General features: G+C 44.7%; 1 protein-coding gene across 1 annotated transcript; it reads left to right on the top strand.

Annotated features, from left to right (window-relative positions):
- Positions 1-560: 560 nt before the first annotated feature.
- LOC115238701 (endothelial transcription factor GATA-2-like) lies at positions 561-25,165 on the top strand. The gene is made up of 4 exons (XM_029812740.1): positions 561-1,068; positions 7,151-7,607; positions 18,646-19,884; positions 25,008-25,165. The coding sequence occupies exons 2-4, from the start codon at positions 7,430-7,432 to the stop codon at positions 25,163-25,165; spliced, it is 1,575 nt and encodes a 524-aa protein (XP_029668600.1). The 5' UTR covers positions 561-1,068; positions 7,151-7,429.
- Positions 25,166-25,645: the final 480 nt, after the last annotated feature.

Raw genomic sequence — 25,645 nt, 5'->3', positions numbered from 1 at the left:
TTTCAATTCAACTTCATCAATCGTTCGTCTCGCGTCATCCTCGAGACGCATACACACACGATCGTTCTCGAGAAAGACCGCGTTAATAGATTCGTTACCGTTATTACGCTGGTAATTTTACGTAAAGCGCACCTTTACCGTGTCATTCTCTCTCGCTTTTTCTCATCATCGGCGTTGACACAGCGGCGGCAATAACATCGTCGACGGAGGAACAATTCAGCCACGGGGCAACGGTATACGCATCGGTCGAGGGGGGAAACTCACTCCTCGCATCGGGACGGTAGTATGTAGTAGGGAGAAGACTGCTACGCCCGCTGGTAGGTTGGGCCGCCGTCAGGGGGCGTCGCCGCTGCCGGCCGAGCGGCGCCGAACTACGCCGAGCGGCGGCGGAAACGGCCGAGCGCGCGTGAACGTGGGGGCTCGTGCGGCGCGGTGTTTTCATGCGCTTAGTTTCGCGCCGGTTGCCACGACAGTCGCATTGACTCGGGTTCGCGCGCGTGCGTGCGTGAGTTTTTCGAAAAAAAAAAAAAAAAGAAAAGAGAGCGAGGACAAGGAAAAAGAAGAATCCACGCGGCTGCGTTTGTTCTCGAGCGTGACGAGAGAGAGAGAGAGATAGACGCGAAGAAAAGTTACGGACTGTACGTGCGCGTACTTCATGGCGGAAGACGGAGCGACGGATGCAACGAGTTCGCGCGCAAAGTTGCACTTTGCAAAGTGAAAGAGAGACGTCGTGTTTCGCGCGTAATCTTCGTTTCTCGATACTCGGTGAACGAACGGGACGAGAGAGAGAGAGAAAGAAGAAGCGGGGAAAGACGGGGAAGTCAGTCGAATCGAGCCGCGCCCGCCACGGGGCTGAAACTCCACAAACGCTACAATGTGCTGTGTGTGTGATGTACGGTGCAGTGTGTTGGTGCTAACTTAGTGATAACGACGATATATATATATATATATATATATACATATATATATATGTATATATATATCCCCTCCTCCGCCGCAACCGGCGTGTAACGTACAAACTAGTCGCCGTATTATCTCGCCCGCCGGGATTGCCGCCGGAAAGATAAGGTAATGACAGACAAAATCGACATTTTTTTTAACCGCCGTAACTTATTTCGCGAAAGGGGTTTAGGGGGCGCCGCTGCTTTTCCTTCTATCGAACCCACTCCCGCTTTTCCGGTGCCAAAAACATCGATTCGATAAAAAGCAAGTAAATCGATAGAGCACGTAAATCAGATTAATTGTGACGAGTATTTGGAAAGAGATCTCCGTGAATGTCAAACTCCGCAAAGACAGCATAATCTTAAAAACTTCGTCGTAATTGAAATATCACGGAAAGAAAATCAAAGAGTAACAGTGTTAATGTAATTTTTTGTCTCGAATCTTCTTTATCGAGTTCTTTAAATAGGTTCTTATTTACAATGGATTAGAGATTATCGGAATCGTGATCGCGTTGGCGAGACTTTTGTCTAATCGAGAGACGCCGCGTTTCTATCGATATTTATCATTAACGATAACTAATCGTCGCGTTTTCGTTATCCATCCTCGCGTTTATTCGCTCTGATTTTACCTGGTTGATAATAACAACAATACAATAACAAAAACTGTCGAGCCTCGTCATAACCAAAATAAGAGTCATAGATTGCGTATATATACTGGTTGTTTTTTTTTTCGGCTACGTAATAAGATAGAAAAGAAGCCGTTTTAATCGTAATCGGGTTCTTCCTTATTTAACCTACCTTCCCGAAAATGTTGGATATTACAATCAATCGAATCGCGTATGGCTTATTACTTTGTGTCGCCTACGTTGTCCTTTCCGGGCTTAAAAATCTTTTACGGACGGTTATACAATTCTCTTGTTTCACGAGACAAGACGAGACGAGACGAGACGACGAGCGGCGCCGAGCCGAATTGAGAGCGCGTTGAGCGAAATATAACCGGATAGTCAGAGGGATTCCGACGGCGCAGGTAAACCGGTCAGCGGCCTAGGATAATGCGAGAGCTGTCTGCGAACGGGGAGACCCTTTTTCTACGCCCTGTCACAGGAGGATACCTAACCTATAACGCGACGCGACATTTTACGCTCGAAAAGTGTCGTTAAATTCGGCCCATCACGATTTTTCCCCTCCCCCGCTTTCCAATTTTGAGAATTCACACACTCGAGTCATTTACGATGGAAGCTGCTCTCTCGACATAACTCTCGTCCACCTATAAATGTGAGATATCGTGAATCTGGAATTTTATTCTTGTTCGTGAAATTGTTTATGTATAAGACTGATTATATGATTTAATGTTGTTAGAAGTTTTTTGCGAAATATTGGTAAATACAAGAAAAAAGTAGACGCGTGCGAGGCGGGTGTAACGTGTTTAACATCGTTTTGCGTGCTGTCTCATATATTTATCTATTAGACGCGAGAAGGAGATGACGATGCGTCAATATTTCATCTTTTGCTATCACCGAGAGCGAAGAGACACGTGATATGTCTCGATCCTCTCGAGACTACGTATTTTTCCGAATTAAAATTTTATTCCTATTTCCATCCTCAATGTTCTCGTGTTTATGTATTTTAAAGGATTTCGTTTAAAAGTTTAATTTATACAGAATTTACAGCAATAAACGAACAGTTTTTTACTTGAAGCTTTAAAGAGGAACTTTTGGTAAAATCATAGATTAAATAGTTTTAAAAAAGAATTCTCTAACCGTGTTTAAAATATTAAAGGAGGAAAAGATTGAAAAATTTCCGTTTGAGAAATCCAGCTTCAATTTCGAGCGTCACATCGGATGTCAATCGATGCTTTCGATCTTCGAAAATCATGTTTCTTCTCTCTTCTTTTTTTTCTCCAGCTAAAGGAGAATATCGCGTTACCGCTTATCGGCGGCTCTCGATTGTTTCACTCTCGATCCGTCGGTTCCTCGACCGAGGCGAGACTCGCGCTCTTTCCGAGCTTGCACTTGCGTTGAGACGACGATGACGTTTCCTGGTGCTCGTGACAGTGCGTGCCACGGGCCGATGATTCCATTCTTCGCCCCCCGATATATTCGTTCACTCATTTTGGGTTTTTATCGCGTTTCGTCGCCGTTAGAAACCATGTTTTGCGGTGAATCCGACTCGTACGGATCGGACCCTTGGAAACGTCAACGCCAGTAAAGTGTCGATGAAACGCGTCGAGGATCGTGAAACATGTTGCAATGATGTTTAATGTGGCAATATCGAGGATATTCAATTATCACATGGAAAGCTTTTTTCGAATTTTTGAGCGGCAAACGCTGACAGCTGTTTATACTTCTCATGTTGAAATACGACGCATTCCACTTGACGAATCATTTCAATCTGAGAATAAAGATTTCTTTATCGATAATTATTACTTAATTGAATATTTTGCGAGACTGATACAACGTCTTTCTACGCGTTGAAAGTGGAGAGTAAATGAAATGCGAGGTATATTCAAATGTGGAATATTCGCCCTTGTACTTTCAAGTTACAAGGCCAGATCTGATCTAGTTCAACTAGTTGTTCTAATCCTAGGACATTGGAACGTGCCGCGATCAAATAAAGAGACACTATCCTCGATTCTATTAGAATGACATAGATGAAATAGAATTCCGTTATTGTCGTTCGATCAAGTTCTCGACCGTTAATTTCGATGTCGCGTATGTATGTTTCGAGCATATAGGTGTTGGTCGACACGGCCGCGGGCGCTTTTTGAGATTAACGAATTTCGATAAGATTAGCCGTATGATACGTGATCGGGAAACGCGCGCCGATGGAGTTTCGTCGAGAGTGGACACGGTGATGTAACACGGAGTCTAGAGATAAGATTCAACGCGACAGCCTTAATACAATTAGCGTTTCTCGAGTTAGAGACGAGATCACAGTTCTGACAAATTACAATCAAATTCTTAAAAAAAAACCACGCGAATATCGAATCACATCTGTTACAGTTCAATAATATCGAGTGCGTGATTTATATACAGAGTAGGTTTTTTTCGATAGTTTGAAAAAAAATGAGCGATTTTTGCCTGCTGTGTTAATCTTTCGCGTAATTAACAATTGTCATCGCGACGATCGACAGATCGCGTTATCACGAGGAAAGTCCAGCGAAAACTCGTTATGTCAAAGTACCGATGAGATCATCTTTATCGCAATAAACAAATATTTAAGCATATATATATACAATATATATACGAAAATTATATATACTTATATCGACTGTAGTTATTTATTTGACGGTTCAACGGACGCGTTCCAATTTCCTCGAACCTGTTCTCGTCATGGTCATCGTACGTAATATTCGCGATATACGACGATAAATTGATCTAGGAAGCACGACCGCTTATCGCGGTTTGCGCGTAGAAAATTCCCCGTCTTTTTTTTTTTTTTTTTTTTTTTTTTTTTTTTTTTTTTTTTTTTTTTTTTTTTTTTTCTTTGGATCGTCCTTCGTTCTCTCACACGCATCGAATGTCGTAATATTTCGCTCTCGGTTAAAGTCTACGATTTATTTTCGTGTTTGGCTGCTTATCTAGCCCAGGGTTAATCGTTATCGCGATTATCAGATCGATGAGATCGGACTCGCACGATCTGTGTGAGTGATTTGTCGAAAGTGCATATCGGTCAAGAGTCTGATTTCGATTATCTCGAGACAAGAGGAAGTGGGAATATGTGTGTGTGCGCCTTAGATTAGGATATTTTCTTTGCGCTCTATTTTTTTCGACGAGATCAGACTAGGCAATTTTGTTTACCTGTCACAGAAAAGGAAAAGAGATCGCGGAGAACAACGTGAAAAATCGGCAAGAAACAAAGTGATTGTAAAGTACTTTCCATCTTTCCGTTCCTCTTTTCGAGAAAACGAGTATTAGTGAATATTTAAAAAACTGCGAGAATATATATCTTCGCGGTAGTAAATATTTCGAGCATATTAATGGTTCAAACGACCGCTATATGGACGCGATAAAGTGAATGTATGTGCGTGCGCGCGGCTCGCGTGATTTATATTGCCGAAAAAAATATTATTCCGATCGTGAGATATCTCTGTGAAAAGTAATCGCGAGCTCGTCTTGTGCGATCGTGTCGAGCGATACCGTTTGATTGATCTGTCCAAATTTAGTTATATCTATGATCGATCGTTTCGATATTTTCGACGATAACCGCCCAAGTTGGGCGACAATCTGCGACGTCAATATCTTTCGATGAGCTTAATTAATGAACTATTTGATGGGTTTAATTAATATACTATATCTATTATCTATATATCATTCTGATTGACTTTACTGATTAAATTTACACAATTTGTAAGAAATACTCAAATATTTTAAATAGAAATATCGTAGGAGATAGCTAATATCAAAAATTTACATGTTATAATTAATCGTTGATTAATATTGTATATATATTGTCTCTCTGATGTAAGTAATATATTTGCGTAAGAACTTATTGTATAATACATTAATAATAACGATAGGAAAATCTCGATTGCTTGGCAATCAAAATTAATCGGATATGCGTGTCACATTCCGTGCGGTATCAATCTTATCGATGTACGCTTTTTCGTGTGTATCTTATCTCGCATTGTTTTCGAGTGCTTTATTTGCTCTGGCCGAGTAATTTTTGCGTTAGCGCGAAGTATGAGGAAAAGAAAGAGAGAAAGATTGAGGAAAAATGTAATGTTAGAATTTATATGCGCGGAAACGATACATACTCCACTTAAAGGAAAATAGGTGTTGTGATCTCAATACATCAAAAGATTTAACGCTTACTTTTGCGACTTGGATTGAAAATGAAATCCGTTAACCGACTTCGAGAACCGGTTCTTCGAAAAAGATATTTTTTCCTCTACCGCGCAAGCTCTCGTTTTTTTGGTTCCCGCGATAACAAAAATCGCCGTCGTCTACAAAATCTTACGGCCTCCCAGAAAGAACAGAAGGAGATGGTTATCTAATATTTCCGAAAATTCCGCGCGTCTCTCGATAAGACTTCTATCGTTTCTCTCTCTCTCTCTCTCTCAGTGTCTCTTTTTCTCTCGCGCTTCTCTATCTGGATTGGACCGACCTGTCCCGGTTGCGTCATCGATGACCTTGATCGCCTACACAAGCTGATTGATAAATCATTTCGAGCACTTGATCGTCGATCGAGCGATACTCAGTATGTTCGCACTGAAGCGCTGATCAGGACCTAATTACCGTAGAATCTCGTTGATCGATTATCAGATTTCGACGCGTTGCGCCTTAAGTCTTCCATTGCGGTAAGTCTGTTGTCTTTGTGTCTCTTTTCCGGTTTTATCGGACCTCGGTTCTTTTCTCGGGAGTGCTGTGTGTGCCTTGATTGGAAAAGCCGTTCGTGTCTATAAAAGTGGACTTGAAAGATTTTACGCGTCAGAAATAATTTAATATCAGAAAATATATCGGCGTTCTGCCCGTCAAATCAAAGTGATAAAATATGCTCGATTATATACCTGGTATATAAATTGAATCTAAAAGGCTCTTTCATGTCAGATATCCTGAATATCGAGGAAACGTGAATTACAGCGAAGTACGGTCGGAAAGAAACACACATATATTATATCGCGTATCGCGATGACAGGATCGCGAATCCAGAATCCCTGAGAGCCGCCGACGTGCAATGGTTTGATCGAAGCGACGTAGATCGAGATGCAGCCGGCAATTGTTGCATTTTCATTTCGTTAATTAACGCAGTGCAGATTTTTTCGGATTGGACGCCGCTGACGTCTTATTAAACCGTCTCGATCGGCGTATCTATGTCTTTGCTTCCCCCCTCTCCCTTCTCCTTCTTTCTCGAGTGATACAATTAAAGCACCACGCCATGTAAATCGCGAAATTATTCATCGCTAATAAAATTGCGGGGAGGGAAATTTTCGCACCGTTATCGCGTTCGTCTAAAACGCTCCAATTAACTTTCTCATTTCTCATTTAACTTTCTCATCTGCATATAATGTAACGTTGCCTCTAACTCGATGGATCTAAATCGATCGAATTGTTACTCTTCGAAGATCAAAATAATTTTGCATTTGCGGGTTTCTTATTTTTTTCAAATTTTACTAATTGTCTTAGACTGTTATTACCGAAGAAACAAAGCGACGATTGTCATATGGAGAAAGGTTCGAGCTAACCCGTGCTATTCGACGTGTTTTGCAGGACGGAGACCGGCAAGGAAATTCCTTTAAGGATCCTCTTAGCAAATCAGACCAGGATTACCTATGATCCCGCTGGGCATCGCGAGGACGACGGAAAAGGCAGAGAGGCGCTTTTGGCAGCGTTCCTAATCTTCCTGCCTGGCCTGCCTCCCGTTTTCTTCTCTCTTTCTCTCTCTCTCTTTATTCCGTTTTCCACCCCTTCTTCCTCCTCCATCTCCACCTGGCGTTCCTCTTTGCCGAGAGGTCGTGGACGCATCGAGACCTCACGTCGGATCACACTATGGACATGAGCAGCGAGTCGAGCACCGCTAGATGGTACGAGCCGCCTAGGTCGTCGCTGGAGCCGCCTTCGGGGGGCGCCGGGGTAGCCGGGGTGGTCGGCAACCCCGGCGACTACAGGGGTTACTACCCCCACGCCGGACCGACGGCGCATCACCCCGCGGCCCACTACGCCCACAGTAAGTATACACGTTTTCTTCCATCTTTTCTTTTTTTTAAACCACCCTTGACGTTTCTTCTCTCTCTCTCTCTCTCTCTCTCTCTCTCTGCGTATTTTTCCTTCCTGAGAATCTCGCGTCGCGACGGTTCAACGACCGAGCGCTACCCCGGACGTTTTTTTTGAAAAGTCGATGTCAGGAGAAACGAATGCGCTTTTTATTCTTTTTCGCGCGGCTATGAGGAGGATAATATGTATAATCTTGGAACTAATTTATTATAATTTCTTATCGATCAAAGTCCGCCTTAGTGATTCCGACGCGCCGGAATCTCGAGAAGCTCTCGATTAGAATTTCAGTCGCCTCGGAGGATTCGCGCTTTCTTGCCGATTGAAATATCGCGAATATCGATACAGATATGGAAAAAAAAAACAATGTCGTAAATATATTACTATTGGAATACGTTGATTCTGTGAAAGGACGATTAAACCTCGAGCCCTTATAACAAGGACACCCGTTATACGCAGTGTCGCGTTTTTCTTTCGCGTGTTTGACGATGCGGTTCAACGACCGTCGAACAGTCACCTCTCCGCGAGAATGAGACGTAGCACTCCTCATTAATTAGAAATTCTATATTTAATTAACGAGGCGTCTCCGAGGTTATCAGCGCCATCGGATGTCTCCCTTGATGCATCGCCATTTTGCTCATCCTTTCGCCCCGCAGCTAGAGATGCCCTGTCTTGATAATTAAATTTCCATCACGGTTGATAGCAGCGAAACATTGTACCACTGGGAGGCTCTAGAGAGAGAGAGAGATAGAGAAGGGATGACAACTGTAACATGCCACAGGACTTTCTTAGCGCAGCGCTAATTCACCTCGAGTGCAACGAGACGCACTCGAGCACTGCGTGCTCTCGAGCACGCAAGTGCGTGTCGTTAGCCACGTGCTACCTCCTCTCGCGCATTCTCTCGACTCTTGCCTGACAAATGACTTTCCATTTCGAGCGATTCACGCCGCCGCCCTTCTAACGCGAATGACAGCGAGAGCCAAAGAATACGGCAAGTCAAGTCTCGACGGATTAAAGGACAAACGCAGGAAACGTTTGATTGGTTGCGAAAAGGAAGTCATATCCCAAGGGATAAGTTTAAACGAACGACGCTTGACGTATAGTCGGGAGAGGATAAAAGAGAAAATAAATAGCGAAAAAGGAGAAAATGGACGAAGTCGGCGAGAGTAAGTTGCAAGAGGATGTTCTGAGACAGATTATATAAATGAGAAAACAGATAGACTTGTTATTCGTGCGATAATAATTTAACAAGTCAAAGCAGGACTTTCGGAAATAAAATAAAAGGCGATAAGCGTCTCCGAAAATGCTTTAAATGTTTCGATAAAAAATCTTTTTTTTTTTTTATGTAAAAATTTCTTTCTCCCTCTTGAATCTGATGGTTGATATTTTTATTTTAAATATTATGCCAAAATCGAACTGCTAGAAGATTCAAATATTCTTCTCTTGATATATATTGTATATAGGACAGAATCACAAGCAAATTGCTCCTCTCTCGAACTCTATATTTTCAAGTAATTCACAACGTCCCACAAAGAGAAGAAAGAGAGTCGTTTCGAAAAAGAGGCGCGTTCTACGCCGATAGTGTATGTACACTCTAGATGTGTGTAATCTCGATAGCGCTCCTTCGGTTCCTCGCCGTTGGCCAAGCATGAAAAAGCGTAGAATAGAGAACGAGAAGAAAAGAGGAACGAGAAAGAAAACGAGGAGAAGGACGAAAAGAAGGAGAAACGCGGAGGGAGAGAAGGTGGACGCGTCGCTTGGCTCGAGACTCTTGGACGTGCCGGGAGGGAAGGAAGGAGAGTTAAGGATGGAGGAGGAGAGGTACGGATGGAGAGAACGAGAGGGAAGGCAAAGGCTAAAAAGTGTGCGTGCGTGGAGGCAAGGAGGAAACACGATACAGCCGGGCCAGATCTCGGAGGCCGTGGAAGGCGATATCCCTGATTCGTGCCGACGTGCGCGCATCATACTCGGGCCTCTGTTAGCTCGTGGCCATGAAAAAACGACGCCCCTAATCGGAATCAAATCTACTGTACGATTGTACGCGTCGAGAAGACGCGACGCGGAAAAAGCGCGGACGTTTTTACTTGCGAGTTTCTTGCGACTCGCCGCCGGCGCGGTCGATGATTTCTTTTTCGACCGAGATAGAAAGAGAAAGAGATAGACGTTTTTCAACTTCGAGCACAGCCGGGCAAGTCGGTCGCTTTTGATTATCGTCGGCCGAAACGACGATAGGAAAACCTCCGAGTCTCGTCCCGAGTTTTGACAGTTGAGCTTTGACACGTGCAGGGTGGAAAAATGTGTTGACAGCTGCTGAATATCGAGTATCTTTTTCAAAGTATTCTTAATCATCGCGACAATATTATGATAATTTAATTTTAAAACAATAACATAATTGACGTAACACATAGTTATAAATTTACATAAAGAAATGTAAATCTCTCTCTAATTTCGTAAACATCGGAATACCATGTAAGCAATCTATATATAATGGAACCGTAATATACATGCGCGAGGAGAAAGCGGGTTGTCTCGAGTCGGAATCATTTAGCTTTTAGCTTACTGGGATTACTAACAGGACTAGGTCAGATTTCAATATTCGCGAGCGCGATATTTCTCTCCGACGATTTAGTCAGAACGATAGAAGTCACGACTATATTCGAGAGAGAAAGAGAGAGAGGGAGAGAGGGAGACAGAAGAAGGAGGTGGAGGAAGAGAAACGGGACACAGCGATGTTAAAAAAAGAAATAAACAAGATAGGCGGACGCGCACGGAGAGCGGGATGCATAATACACACAGTGGTTGCGGCACAGACAGGAAGGAAGCGCAGCCAACCGCGAAGCCCGCGGGGTCTGAGAGAGGTGCATACGTAATTGCGGGGCCACGCGGGAGGCGCTGCTTTTATAAGTTGGATCTCTTCTCCTCCCCCCCCCCACCCTCTCTCTCTCTCGACGATTTAGTCAGAACGATAGAAGTCACGACTATATTCGAGAGAGAAAGAGAGAGAGAGAGAGAGGGAGACAGAAGAAGGAGGTGGAGGAAGAGAAACGGGACACAGCGATGTTAAAAAAAGAAATAAACAAGATAGGCGGACGCGCACGGAGAGCGGGATGCATAATACACACAGTGGTTGCGGCACAGACAGGAAGGAAGCGCAGCCAACCGCGAAGCCCGCGGGGTCTGAGAGAGGTGCATACGTAATTGCGGGGCCACGCGGGAGGGGCTGCTTTTATAAGTTGGATCTCTTCTCCCCCCCCCCCCCCACCCTCTCTCTCTCTCTCTCGTTCTTTCTCTCTCTCTCTCTCTCTCTTTCCATGCCCCCTCGTCTATCTTCGCGCGCGACTCTCGTACCCTCGTTGTGTCGCACGATGACGTACGGATCCGACGATTTAGTTGTGTTGTTCAGGCCAAAGTGGCACGACGAACGCGGGGCCAGTAGACGCTAGTCGTTGCACCGGTGTGTGCAAAACGTGTGCAACCGCAACGTGTACACCGACCGACCGACGCCATCTTGCGCAAATGCAGACGCCAGCCGAAGGCGGAGCCTCTCCCGAAGGGCTTCTCTCCCGTCGTGGCTCTATCACCATTTCTCTCTCTCTCTCTCTCTCTCTTCCCCCTTCTCATCGTCCTCTCTCTCTCTCTCTCTTTCTCTTTCCCAGTCTAGTTCACCGTGGCAGATGCAGCTTCACCGCGATCAATCTTCCTCCTCGTCGCCAGCGTTTCGTTCCCCTCCGTAACCTCCTCTCGCCACCGAGATAGTGCGGTTCCTCCGCTCTTCGGTAGCTCCGCGTGTCCGTCTCCTCCTCTCAATTTAGCATCCTCTTTTTAATATCGATTCCGCCAATTAATTAATCTCGTTCGATGTTCAACCTACGAAAATTTTCCGTGAAAATGTTATAAAATAGTTGACAATAGTTTTAGCTCGATCTCTCGCAGACCCGATTTTAACATTGAATTCCTCGTACAATTAGGAATTAAATTTCGCGGAATGAATTTGTGCTTACATTCTCTCAGGTTGTCTGCTTTTCTACGCTTCTACTCCAGCGTTTTACGGGATCGAGAGAGAAAGAGAATGTACGGAGGGGATACGGGGTGAAATTACATGTTATTACGCGAAAGCTGCTGGGGGCGCTCGATGTGAAATGAGACGTTATTTTCTGCGGGAATTTCGTGCGCGTACCGGGATTATATTATAAGGCGCGCTAGCGAGCTCCCGCTACAACGGTTGGGGAGAGGAGGGAGGAAATGATTCCTTAAAACCCGTGGGATACATTCCGTGCCCGATCGGTCGCACCTCGAAATCATCTATCGACAATTTTATTCGCAACAAGAATCATTAACGGTACTGGGTTAAATTTAATTAATTCCTCGAAAAAGAGATAGCAGCTTGTTACGGATTTTCATCGAAGGGTCTCTCCTTCGACGGAAAATGGAGTATGATGTAAAGTCTGCGTCGTCCTCGTCGACACACTCGCGATAATAATACTTATCGTTCATTTGCGCGCGCGGTTAACGAGGCGGACCACGTGTTTACGCGCGCATGTTTTTCAACCGAGGCGATATTTCACGCATATCGTTTCCTATTAACGACGCTAATTAGACCTGCAAGTTAAGGAGGCTCATGTTTGAAAAAAAAAAAAAAAAAAAAAAAAATTACGACCAACTCGCGTGGAGATTTCTCGACGCTCTGTGTTTCCTCATGGTTTTCTCCATATTTACGACAACAATTAACAGCGCTACGCTTGGTACTCGAGCAATGCTTCGAGGAAGTGCGATAACGCGCGTCTATCAACACAAGAATCGCCCGCGATAAAATATATGTTTCAAGAGAATCTTTCCTTTTCTTTTTCATTTGACGATTTAACGATCGCAACTCTCTTCGCGCCTGAAAAAAAAGGTTGTAATTCTTTCGCGCAAACGTAACGATAATTAGCTACTATCTCACGATAATATTAACGGAAGTCTCGGAAGACGAGACGCCTCTTTTCGCCTGGAAACGTTCGACGTTAATTTCCCCAACACGAGAGGATTCGTTTTTTTTGGTATCTCGTCATTTAATAAGATCAACACGCGAATCTCGCGCTGCATCTCGATCTCGCGCCTCTCTTGAACTCTTATCAAAGACCCGAAACGGGACGCGACGTCGAAGGCAAATGGCCGGGAAATAAAGCGCGTCTCTCCGTGACCAGATGACGAAGTCCTTTCAGACGGATTTGCCGGTGCTTTGAATCCTTTTGACCCTTTGAGATCACCGTCTCTCTCTATCCCGACACCTCGTCGCACAAAGGTAAAGCACACTCTCTCGGGCGCGGTTAATTATTTGGAGTAGTTGCTTTGATGCGCGCGCGAGCGAGAGAGATTCCATTCGCAAGATCAACATGGAATCAGATATTCGTCAGGACCGAGTTCTCCACCGGCTGATGTAACGCGGCTTTATGCACATTTAATAATTATTCGTTATCTAGGGAGAGGAGTGCGGCAGATTGTTTCTTTTTTATGGTAATATTTCTCTTCTAAAATATATGTTGAAACCGGTACAAAAACAACGTAGAAGGAAACGCAATAACGATAAGCGCCGCTCGAACAATGTTATTTTATCTATACTTATTTATATTTTGTTTGGAGAATAGTCGTGACACTGATATTTTGCTGTCGTGTATAATTAGTTAGCGAGATAGAGAGAAAAAAGATAATAGTAATTCTGTTAAAGCAGATAAAAAAAATTGGATGATTGATTGATGTCCATCGATTAGATATACTTGCGACAAGTTTAATAAAAAAAAGAATAAAACGTTTATTTAATAATATGGACTTTAGATTTTAGGATTTCGATAGGTTTTTTTTACATAGGGATTGAACTCTCCTACTTCGTAATAAATAGTAAACAATTTTTTATTTGGAGACTTAAAACAGAAGCTTTCGACAAAACTACAAGTTTTTTTTTTTTTTAAAGGAGTGATCTGTCTGCTTAAAATATCAAAGTAAATATTAAAAAGTAGGAGAATAATTTATTGACTCGGGATATCATTATTGCATTATTAATTATATTTTTCATTCCAATAGTCAAGAGGAGGGGGGAAGGAGAGAGACGCGATTAGTAGACGAGGTTCTGAAAATTGCCGTTGCATTTTTCTCTCGCTCCAACTTGCCGTTTCGTTGGCTGGAAAATGCTTGGCTTTCGCGGCTTTCACTCCGCCGCTTTGATCCTCGTCCGTAACCGGTATGGAATAATATAAATGTAAATCGGGATCGAGAGACTTGCGTATCCCGGCCGCGTAATAGATCGCAGTTTTTCACGACGCAAAAGAAGAGAGAGAGAAAAAATCTCGACACAATGTTTTGCAGGTGCATCATAAACCTGGTCTATTTCCCGGACCAGTCGTTGATAGTTGGCGTGCGCGCGCGTGTATCGCGATTACCATATTAATTTATTACCGGGATCGGTGTCGTGTTTCCTCGACAAGTAGGCGCGCGTACTTTTTTACGCGCGTGGGCGCGGATCCGCTCCTGAATCATCAACGCTCGGTCGATCGAGTGAGAGGTTAATCGAACCGATCTCGTCCGCCTCTGACGATATCGCTTATGCCCGTGTGATAAACGAACTTGACATGCTAAAAGAGAGTCGAAATTTTTTTCCCACTTTCGATCTCAATTTTTATAATCTAACATTTAATAATTAGTCTCGGATCATCCCTTTTCGAAACTATTTAATCTTTAACAATAAAAAAAATGTAATTTACATAAAAACTTTCTTTTTTAAATTTCTAACAATAAGTAGAAAACTGTTCGCTCACTGCCTTTTTTTACAAAATAAGAGCTCGATTTCTATAAAAATCAAACTTATTGAAATTTTTTAGAATCTATAAACGTGAGAAAATTGAGATTGAAAAATGCGAGCAACATCACTACAAAAGAGAGAGAAAAAAAAAACAATTTACAAACATTACCACGGTAATTTTTTGAGCGCATTAGCGGGAAAAAAATGCGGTTAGAAGCGAACGCGTTATCTGCCGTCATGCCGATCTCGCCACGATATAACAGTGACCGTATCCATGGATTTTTCATGAATATTCATGATACGCCGAGCGGCGCTATAACCGACGCGCGCAAACCCTCGGCTATTATCTAGGAATCAGCCGGTCGGATAATATCGCGGAGGAGAGCGGCGCGACGCGTATATTTAATGACGCGGTTAACGGCGGGGCGAGAAGCGGAAAATGTATTTTCCGTGCGGCCGTCGGAGATTAAGAGACAATCTCGAGTTGAAAAAGTGATTCGCGCGACGATCAGCTTCTTTCCCTCTTCCCCGATCGACTTAATCGCGAGTTGAAATTTGATACGGCGGGAATAAAACGATCGCGAGGAAATCAATATCGTTAGCATAATATCGCCGTTAATATACGACAGGTTATATATTCGGTTGTGGCTCGCGTGGTGGGCGTCCCGTCGATCCCGAGGTCGGTATTTTTGGCCTGATAGACGGGCAATGTCGCCTTAATAGTACAAAGACGGATCCGACGATGCGGTGAGCGACGTTATATTGGACGGGCCTTGTTTCTGAACGAGCGTCATCTTGCCGGGATAAACGCTCTTACGGAATTCTTGGAAATCCGTACGTGTTCTTGTTTCCCCTGCCGTTCTACGAATCAAGTTTTGGATGCGTTAATTAACGTCGACAATTTCCGATATATTTATGAGACGCTGCGACTAGCTATACCGCGAAGACTGGATCTGTATAAAAGCGCGAGTGAAACGTCATCTCTTCTAGACGATTTCTCGCGAAAATCATCGATATTCGCCGGAATGTCGAGAATGCGCGCGATGTCAAGAGGCTCTCGAACAACCGTCGACCATATTGTCCGGACGCGCTTCTCGTTCCACGGCCGATCGGCGACTGCAGATAAAATTGCTGGGTCGACAGAAATATCGCGTCGAGATAACAGAGCCGAGAAAGAGTTATGTCAGCGCGTCCGTCAGAGTGGGACACGAGAGAAGCGAGGGAGAGAAGTTAAGAGAGACAAGAGGAAAGAGTCCGCTCCCGCGTCCTGGAGAGAGAAGAGGGCAAAAAGTCTCGCGAAATCCTGTAAAAACGGGAGTCGAGGACGAGGGGGAGGATCGAGGAGAGGCGGAAAGCGCGATAAATATCTCGGAAGTTTTTATTGCGTCGAGAGTGTGAAGTGGTTCTCTCTTCTTGGTTCTCTGTCTGTTTATTTCTTGCCGTCTTTATCCCCGGCCGCTCGTCACGCTCTCTCTCTCTCTCTCTCTCTCTCCCTCTCTCTTTCTCTCGTTGTTCGACAGGGAGAAACGACTGGCTTAATGCATGTTCCTCTCGTAAATCCCCGCTGTTCGCTAGTAATATTTCATAGTCGAATTATTGGAAAATTGAAAACTGTGTTTTCTTAATATTGTATATTTCGAAATGATCGAAAGATTGCGGAATCGTATTATAAAAGGCAGCGCATATAGAGATCGTTAACGGGGAAAGGCGAGGGGGGGGGAGGGGGATATCTCAGGGTGCAACGGAATGGTCGAGGATACGAAAGCATAGCCGCACGTAGAGCTTGTTTACTTTTCATCGCGGCTGCGCCGTGATGCAGCGGATCCAATTACAGACAGGCCATCGTTGGCTCCGATTAATTACAGAGCCGCAGCTGCTCATCTCGCTGTGCCTGCTGTATTCGTAATATTGTGTTTCGCGCCCCTCTCTAAATTTAGACGGCGACTACTTTCCGCGGACGAGGCCGTGGCCGCCATTTCCTTGCATTTGCGGCGAGCAATTTTGCTCGCATATTTCTCGGAGCGATAAAACCTTTTTATATAATATCCGGAGGAACGGATATTTTTGATTTGCAATTGCGTTAAAAAATGGTGGAGTTTTTATATATCATGTGACGCGGACATTCGCCGGAAATAATCGCGAGATGCGTTGCTCTTGAAATTAATGCCGTATTAATTCGAAGGAGACGGAGGACGAGACGCGCGGTTTTGGTAAAACATCGTTCTCTCTTGTTATCAGCGTATGCCGTGAAGGTGGAGCGACGTCGGCGTTGTTGGCAAGAACCACTCGATATATCGATCGGCCGACCGGACCAACCCACCCGTAAGCGGGTTTGCATGCGTCGCATGTGCACGCTCCGGCATTCGCTGGCAACAATGTGCATCCGCAAATTTGCACGGATATTAAGAACGCTGCACTTTCCTGACGGCGAGAGATGGGGATCGGTTAATTAGATGGACCGACATCGTCGTCGTCGTCGTCGTCGTGGTCGTCGTTGTAAGATAATAACCGGGGATAATTAATTTGATGCGTAATGAGCTCTCATTAATGACATAGGTGACCGTATCGTCGCAGGACGGTCATAATTGCCCATTCATTTTTGTCCCACAAACGTCACTCTAATCTCAGATATCGTCGTCGCGCCAGTTCTCTCTTTTTTTTTTTTTTTTTTTTTTTTTTTTTTTTTTTTTTTTTTTGGCGTTGTGAATGCAGTCGAATCGTCTTCCATGCGTAAAACGAAGGCGTCGACTAATTTCGGAGGTCTTTCTGACTAGCACTGTGAAAGTTTGATGCTTGGCGCCATTTTTCAATAACGGCTTCGCCCTTCCCCCATTTTACTATGGGTTAGAGCTCTATTATATTGGAATAAAGATTATAACGGAAATTTTTTATGAATAGATGAATTTCAGAGGACACGTATCTGATATATATACAGGTATCTAGTATAATTTAATCAATTGATCGCGATCTGTAGGTTGAACTGTAGAATTCTGTAGCGTACCGGTTACCGCGTGGCATCACAAAATAAATAATAAATATTTAAATGCTTATCGTTAACGAGTAATTTTGTAAGAATTATATGCTGTTCTTATATTATTATTTAATTTTTATACTAAGCCGCCTCCCCCCCCCCCCTCCTCGCCCCCCCTTTTTTTTTTTTTTTTTTTTTTTTTTTGCTGTTAATTATCTTCTCATTAAGCGCAATTGTTTTTACGCTATTGCATTTAAATTTACGTACGTGATTTTTATAATCATTAGCAAAAGAGTTGCCTTTTATCCGAAATGTTCATTTATTTCGTCAGGTACATTGATCCCGGCGCGCCTTCGTTCCGTCTCGCACAGACGAGACTTTGCATCGAGGGGATGGAAAATATGTATGTGTAAATATATTGTTCGAAATCAAATATGCAGTTACATATTATATTGGCAGTATAAAAAGTTGTTGCGGTGAATCATTATATAGTCTGCATAGACTTTTGCACGCGACACGCGGTGTCCGATTCGGCCTCGGAGCGCAATTAACGTCAGGCGAACATTTCTCCGGTCCAGCCGGCAATTTTGCACGCGACGCGATGGAGACGCTCGTATAACGAAAGTAATATCGCTAATGAACGGCTAATTACGCGCCGGGGTAACCCAATGGGCGAATCGCAATGGCGATTCAAACTCGAGCGACGAAGAGTAATAGGTACGCAGGTTTCGTGTCCGTTGGTCGGATAAGAGAAAGAGCAAGTGGACCTTGCACTTAATTAAGACGTCTGTCGCAATTAGGGTAGCTTTTACGATCGGTATAAAAACCAATCATTCCGAGCACGCATTTCTTCAATCGGCTTCCCCTTCCTCGCGGAACGTACTATGATGACGTCCAGACGTCCTCGCGGCTATCATTTCCAGATAAGCGATTCCCGGAGCGGAGCACGATCGCTCACCTGCTCGATCACTTCATATTGCGTTCGTATAAAAGGCGGAGTTGTTGATAAAAAATATTAATTACAGCGGCAATGAAATCCGTTTTGAAAGCAGCTAATGCGATCGATGCTTTCAATGTTTATTACATTTGTTTTCGCATTGCTTTAATTTCGAGAATGAAATCCCAATTTGCATTACATTACTGGCCGGAATTTATTTGTTCAATAAATATTAAAGATATCGATATAATCGAGATTATAGATAAATATATTCCGATATTCCATCTAACGTCTTCCGTTTGTTTTTCCAGCAAGGATGTCGAGCAGCGGCGTGTCGAGCGGTCCGGTGAGCCAGGTCTGCCGGCCGCACTTTCACAGCTCGGTTCTCCACCCGTGGCTGTCCGGCAGCAGCGCGGACACCTCGAAGACGCCCTGGGGATTCCCCGCGACGACGGCGACCACGGGCGGCGCCGTGAGCGACGAGAAGCCGCAGAGTCCGCTGGGATCCTCGCTGCCGCCCACCAGTGGAAGTTTGTCGAGTCACGGTGGCGGCGGCGCCGGCCACCATCTCTTCTCCTTCCCGCCAACGCCGCCCAAGGACGCTACGCCCGACAGCATAACCGCCAGCACAACCTCCAGCACAAACAACAACAACAACAACTCGACGAGCGCCAACAACAACAATAACAACAGCGGCAATCCTCTCTCCGGGCTGGGCGGCGGAGCCGCGAGCGAGTACCAGGCGGCGGTCGCACACGCGGCGGTGATGGGCGCGTTCATGCATCACCAGGACGCGCTAGGCGCGTCCGGCGCCGGCTCGTGCGACATCAAGCCGACGGTGATGCTCGGCCATCATCACGGGGCGCCCTCGCCGCCGCATCAGCAGCACAACGGTTCCAACAACGGCGGCAACGGTCCCGGCACCAACGGCTCGTCCGCCGGCCAGGTGAAGCAGCGAGAAGGTAATAACCAATCCGGCAATGTGACGGGCAGCCAACAGGCGAGCACCACGCAGCAACAACAGCAGCAGGACGCGTATCAGAGCAACAACGGCGTGCCGGCCGGTGGCGGTGGTGGTGGCGGTGCTGGATCCTCTGGCAATGGTAATAGCGGTAGTAGCGGCGGCAGCGGTGGCGCGGTCTCGCCCTGCAGAGACAGTTACGCGGCTGCGGCCGCGGCCGCCGTCGCGGCCGCGAGCAACAGCCACCATGCCTCTTCCGGTTCGCAATACGACCCGGCCGCGAGCGCGTACAACATGTACCAGCACTTGCAGTATCCCGCCACCAGCCACCATCACCATCATCATCATCACGGCGCCACCTCGGTGTCGTCCACGGCCGCGTCGTCCCACAATCCGCACAACGGCGGTGCGGTCGCCGGTATTTTCGGTCACCACGCCGCCGGTGCCGGTAACGCGGCCGGCGGTGGCCTGACCGGCGTCGCGGACTCGAAGCTGCTAGTCGGTCACGCGCACGGAAACACGCCGGGCTCGCCCTCCGCGCAGCAGCAGCAGCAGCAAAAGCCGAGGAACAAGTCGAGGACGTCCGCCGGTAAGCGGCACGCGCGTCTCTTTCACGGTTCTCTTTCCGTTCGTCTTTTGGGTTCTCTCTCTTTCGGATCACTCTTTTGGTTCTTACGTCATTTCCTTTAGTTTCTTTCGATTTTGTTTTTATCTTTTTCTTTTATTTGGTCATCTTTTTCTTTCCGTTGCTAATATCTTTTGACGCGGGAAAAATGTTTTGGAAAATGATTTGGGGTTGAATAGAAGCTCCCGTAGGTTTTGTGAAAATTTGAACAGAATCAAAAACTATAGTCTTTTTTTATATTTATTAGAGAAATTTTAAACAGAGATTTTAAGAAATTTTTTGTGTATGTTGTTTAAGAGACCTTTTTTATTTTTCAAAGCACAATCTCAATTCGAGGGGATACGAATGATAAATGACATTTTTCTCGCATAAAATATATTGGAATTTCTTTCCTCAACTCATTTATGGATTTTTTTTGCATTATTGTTTGCTTTCGGCATCTTTTGTTCTGCTTCTTTGCACCGGCGTCGATTATTAAAAAATACTAATATGTAAATTTTCAATAGTTTTGTTTTTATTTCATCTCTTTGTGACTATATTACATATCAAAGGATCTGATTTATGATATTTCATGAAATTTATTCAAGTCAATGTACAAAAATCGACGCCAATGCGCATTTCTTCCTAATTTTATAACCTCTCCCATTCGTTTTACGTTCAATTAAACTTTTTATATATTTGTTTTTACTTTTATTTTATTTTATTTTAAAAAATAAATTTTTTTCAGTTTTTCTTAAAACTTATTTTTATTTTATCTGTATTCTCCCTCATTCGACGTCTAATCGATATATCTCTCTCAGAAATATTTCGAATATCGTCTAGATGTGCAAACAAACGGGAGAGAGTATACAGACTGCATTCTTATTATTTGACTTTGTTTTCTCATTTTTTGATTTTAACCGTGAGCTTTCGATGGCGGTCGTCTTACGCTTGAAGTTCGTTCAGAACACGTTTTTTCCACCCCGTTTCTCTTTTTTTTCGGTCGAGCAGTATCACACAATAATGAGGAAGAGAGGGAGGGAGGCACTGTGACTGTGATCTTTTGTATTTTGCCTCACTGATGTGTTTTTTGCGTGGCACCCACTCGAGAGAGCGAGCGCGAAGCACCACACCCGATTTTCGAGATGTGACACACAATATATATTATATATTTCTATGTATCCCTGTCTATATAAATACACATACCTCCTTATATACATACATACACACATATATATATTTATATACACACACATACACATACATAAGTATTCAAAGACACGAAGAAAAGCACAGATTTTTTTTCGATGTGGTGTGGCTAGCGCTGCGTTTTTTTGTTTTTGTCACGGCAAAGCTCCCTCTCAAAGAGTCCACGGACTATTTTTCGGCGAATATTTTTTTCTCGTCTCGCGAAAATTGGCGAGTCACCGATTATAATTATCGCTCGTAAAATCGCGCAACGATGAGAACCGCACGACGAGTCCTTTGGGGAGTTTTTTTTTTTTTTTTTTTTTTCCCTTAGGAAATTGCGCGTTCGCTCGCGGTAACGCTCGTCGTGGACGAAGTCGAAAGAGGAAGAAGGTGGCGGCGGTCGACGCGAAGCGGGGAAATGAGAAACGGTTGAAAAATGCCGGATACGCTGATTGCGGTAATAATGGCCGGTTGCTTCGGCCAGCGTAGCGGCGCCGACGGCGTGGTAAAAATCCCAATTCCGGGAACAATGGCCCCCGGCTTCGCGGCATGGAAGCCCGCTAATTGAATCGACTTACGACACACACATATATACACGCCAGCCGCGCGTCAGTCTCTCGCGAAAAAGAAGCCAGACGGAGCACCCGCGGCTCATTTAGCGACGCCTTACCGCGATCGTCGAGAAAATCGCCCGTGAGAAGGCCACGAAAAGTGATTTTCGCAACAGGGAGCTGCGAGTCTGTCGACGAGAAGCGGTGCCTGAAATAAGAGAGGTGTCGTTTGAGCAATATACCTCGCAAACGGTAGACACACGAGATTGGCAAATATCCTTTTACGCGCGATGGCCAGGGGAGGGGGGGGGGAGAAACGGGATGGAACGGAGCCGTCGAAGAGTCATCGAGAGTGGAAACCAAGGAGGAGAAGCTTTGCGGCACGAGTCCCGTTAGTTTCGAGAGGATCACGACGGGCAATTAGCGGAGGAGGAGAGAAGGAAGAAAGGCAGAGGAGAGTGAGATAGAGAGAGAGAGAGAGAGAGAAAGATAGTCGTGGGCCAGCGCGAGATTTGTGACGGAACGCCGCTTCCCTCGTACTGAATCATAACTCGGCCGTTGATGACAGAAGTGGCACGGGACAAGCGGCGGTTTCCTTCCGCCTCCGCTCCGCCGATCCTCTTTCGCGCTCCAACGACCACCGGTGCCCCCCGGGCCTAAATACCCTCGCCCGTTATTGTTTCTGCGATCGACAATAGGGTACAATCGCCGCGGTAAACGTCGCGAAACGCTTACGAGGGGATTTTCTTTTTACCGCGCATGAATCTTTTATCTCGGCGTAAAATATTCGATGCGTTGATAAATTTAAAGTATATTTTATTTAATACGTTTATAGGAAAATTACAAGAATACGTGAGAAATTATGTTAAATATGATGAAAAAAAAGTAAAGAGAAACGTGTAATAATTATATTCTTTTTGTTATATGTATCGAGATAACAAAGTAAGAGACACACAACAACGGAAAGTTTCGGGAAAGTCGAAACGGAAGCGCACGCCTAACGAGCGCTTTTGTCGCATGCCTGGCATTAAGGTCGGAGGTGACGCCGAAAACGGGAGAGCGAGTTACAGTCGCTTTAGGGGTGAAATCGGCCATTTTACTGTCACCTTCTGACACGAGAACTATATTTCGACGTAAACGAGCGTCACGTCGGTGTTTCGTGGCTGATATCCATCGTCCGCGCCGGAAACTATCCGCCCGTTCCATCGGATCGATAGAGTCGGAAGGCATCGGCGTAAGGAAAAATACACGCAGTTGGAAACTATCGTCAACAACAATCTACGAAATGTATCATCATTAATCGATCGATAATAAATAAATTGGCGAAAAGAATGCGAAAAACGCAACTTGCTGTCTACGAGAAAAATGCATCGAGAATTACCAAGTAAAAAAAACAACACAATATCTAAAAGAGAAGATGATGATTTAATCAGCAATCAGCGTCGTCAAAATCAAATCAGAAAATAGCAAGGAGGAATCGAGATTGATCGTCGCTCGGTTATTGTCGACACGAGGGATCAGGAGTCGTCGCAGAATGGCGATCGACGCGGTAGTCGCTCGTTATCACCCTCCGGAATCTGCCGGGATTCGATAAGACCGAAATCGAATTAAGGCATCGAGAAGCGAGTCCTCGGGTGGGTCCTTCCAATTAGTTTCGGGATCGATCCGGCCACCGAAACGGCAATTGGACGAGCGTTAAACTCGGTCGGATCCGGTTAGCGTCTTCACGCTAGGATCTCGTTGGCGAGAGAGGAGAGTCTTAGACGCGCGTACGTGAAACGTCGACGAGATCGACTCTGTTCGATCGACTCCGTTATGGAATCATCCGCATATACAGGTGAGACTCGCAAACGAGCCGCTCGCGTGTCGGCGATTATTATATACGTGCGACCTACGTTACGTGCGCCGGAATTATCCCGCCGCCGTCAAATTTCGCCGTTAAATCGAGGTCGAGTCATTAATCAGCGACGCGCGGTTCGAATCGATATCGCGATTACACACGATCGTCCGACATCTTTTTCGCGATTAATATTATCTTTTAAACGCTACATCTTTTTTATAAAACGCCGCGTTTCTCTAAATACAGATGTATTTTGTAACATAAAATGCATTATAAATTTTACGACGGTAATTGAAACGCACGTATATAAGCGACGGAAAAATATCGACGACAGATCTGATTAGCGCCAAAGGACTCACGATCCTAATAGGTAGATAGTCGGAGGGCGGCTTTTACGAGCATCGTTGAGATCAACGGAATGGCCGCTGGAACGATACCGATTTACTTTTATATCGTGAATCGCGATCGATCGTATAATCGCGAGCAAGCAATCGGCAACGAAACGACTCTCGACGACGACGCAGCTTAATAGTGATCCTTTTCAGTATATAGTGGCCGATAAACTCTCGGCCGTATTCCCGCGGAGGACGCAGCTCGGAGGACGATTCGAGAGACGCGCATTTCGGGAGAAGTGATCCTTTCTTTTCCCCTCTCCTTTTCTTCGCGAGAATCCAAATTTTTATCTCTTTCACTTTCAAAAGAGGAAGCTTCCGCTTTATATCGCGGAGAAGCACGCGTCGATATTTGAGAGCGTGAGATATAAATTTGGATACCTTCTTCTCGTGTCACCTGATTAATGATAGATACTGAGAGAAATGAACAATCGCGAACGAGAAATCCCGTCCCTTGTTCCACTTGTATTCGCTCCCTTCTCTCACGATATCCTTGGGACTAACCAACCGCACTCTGACGTAAGTTCGATCCGTGAATCCTACAAAAGTCCTAAAGAGACTCTGCTTTTGCTCTTGGTAATCGCTTGGTATGGTTTGTCTGCAACTGCATGCAAGTTCTCTCTCACGAGTCACACCTAACTGTTTGTAAATCTCTTTGTGAACGCACGTTGATCCGTCGAAGTTGATTTTTTTTCATGTCGAATGAAAATATTTCCACGCTTATATATAAATTTCATATAGCAATTAAAAAAAAAAAAAGAACAGAATTATTAATATCATAAAAAATGCCGAAAATTTGGCGAAATTGTGAGAATAATACAAAATAAATTGAAAAGATACATGTATTATTAAAAAAATGACATCCTCATCGGAATTAAAATTTTCAAGAGTGTATTCGCGGCGGTTTACGTCATATTTATAAAAGATTGAGCGAACGGCGAGATGCCACCTTCGAGGATCAACGTGCCTACGAGCTCGCGCGGGAAGCGTCGAGGATCGAGTTCTCGGAGTGGAACGAGCCGGAAAGCGTTTCGGCGATTCGATCTGACGTTTCGCGCGCGGACGCGAACGATTTATATATGTCTGGACCGAATTAACATGATTTTCGTTCCGTCGGGATGGGAATCCCGGTAGAGGGCCGCGAGTGCGTGAATTGCGGCGCTACTTCGACACCGCTCTGGAGACGAGACGGCACAGGCCACTACCTCTGCAACGCCTGCGGCCTCTATTACAAGATGAACGGCCAGAATCGACCTCTCATCAAGCCGAAACGACGCCTGGTAAGTACCTAAGCTGCTACTTTGTCTACGATTACCATACTTGAGCGAGTAGACGATATAACTTGCGGAAAGCAATCGATTAAAATATTATACGATGGAAAGAAAATAGCCATCTTTATCATCTTATCCTTTCACGTTTAAGGAAGATATTTATTTTATATTTTGTAAAATTTGCATATTTTATTGAGGCTGGATCGATAGATTATGTGTTATAATGTGCTGAAAAATGACGAGGAAATAATCAATGTTTCGCATAGTTAAATCTAATCTAACGTTGTGACACAAGTGAATTTTGTCATATCGGGAAACTAATTTGAGATATGTTTCAATCTCGAAAAAAATTTTATGTCCATCTATTACATATACATGAACGTATGCCGTATTCGTAAAAGTGCGTCCTTGATCGCTTCCTTCGTACAGCGAGATACACATACTTAATTAGCGGTGAGAGAGAAGCCGAGAGTTATGTGTTTCTCGCGCCGCGTAGACGTA

This window comes from Formica exsecta, unplaced genomic scaffold (assembly GCF_003651465.1).
Source record: "Formica exsecta isolate Colony F162 unplaced genomic scaffold, ASM365146v1 scaffold353, whole genome shotgun sequence".
In the NCBI taxonomy this organism is placed as follows: Eukaryota; Metazoa; Arthropoda; class Insecta; order Hymenoptera; family Formicidae; genus Formica; species Formica exsecta.
The sequence above is the reverse complement of the archived record's forward strand: the minus strand, read 5'-3'. Positions and strand labels throughout refer to the sequence as shown.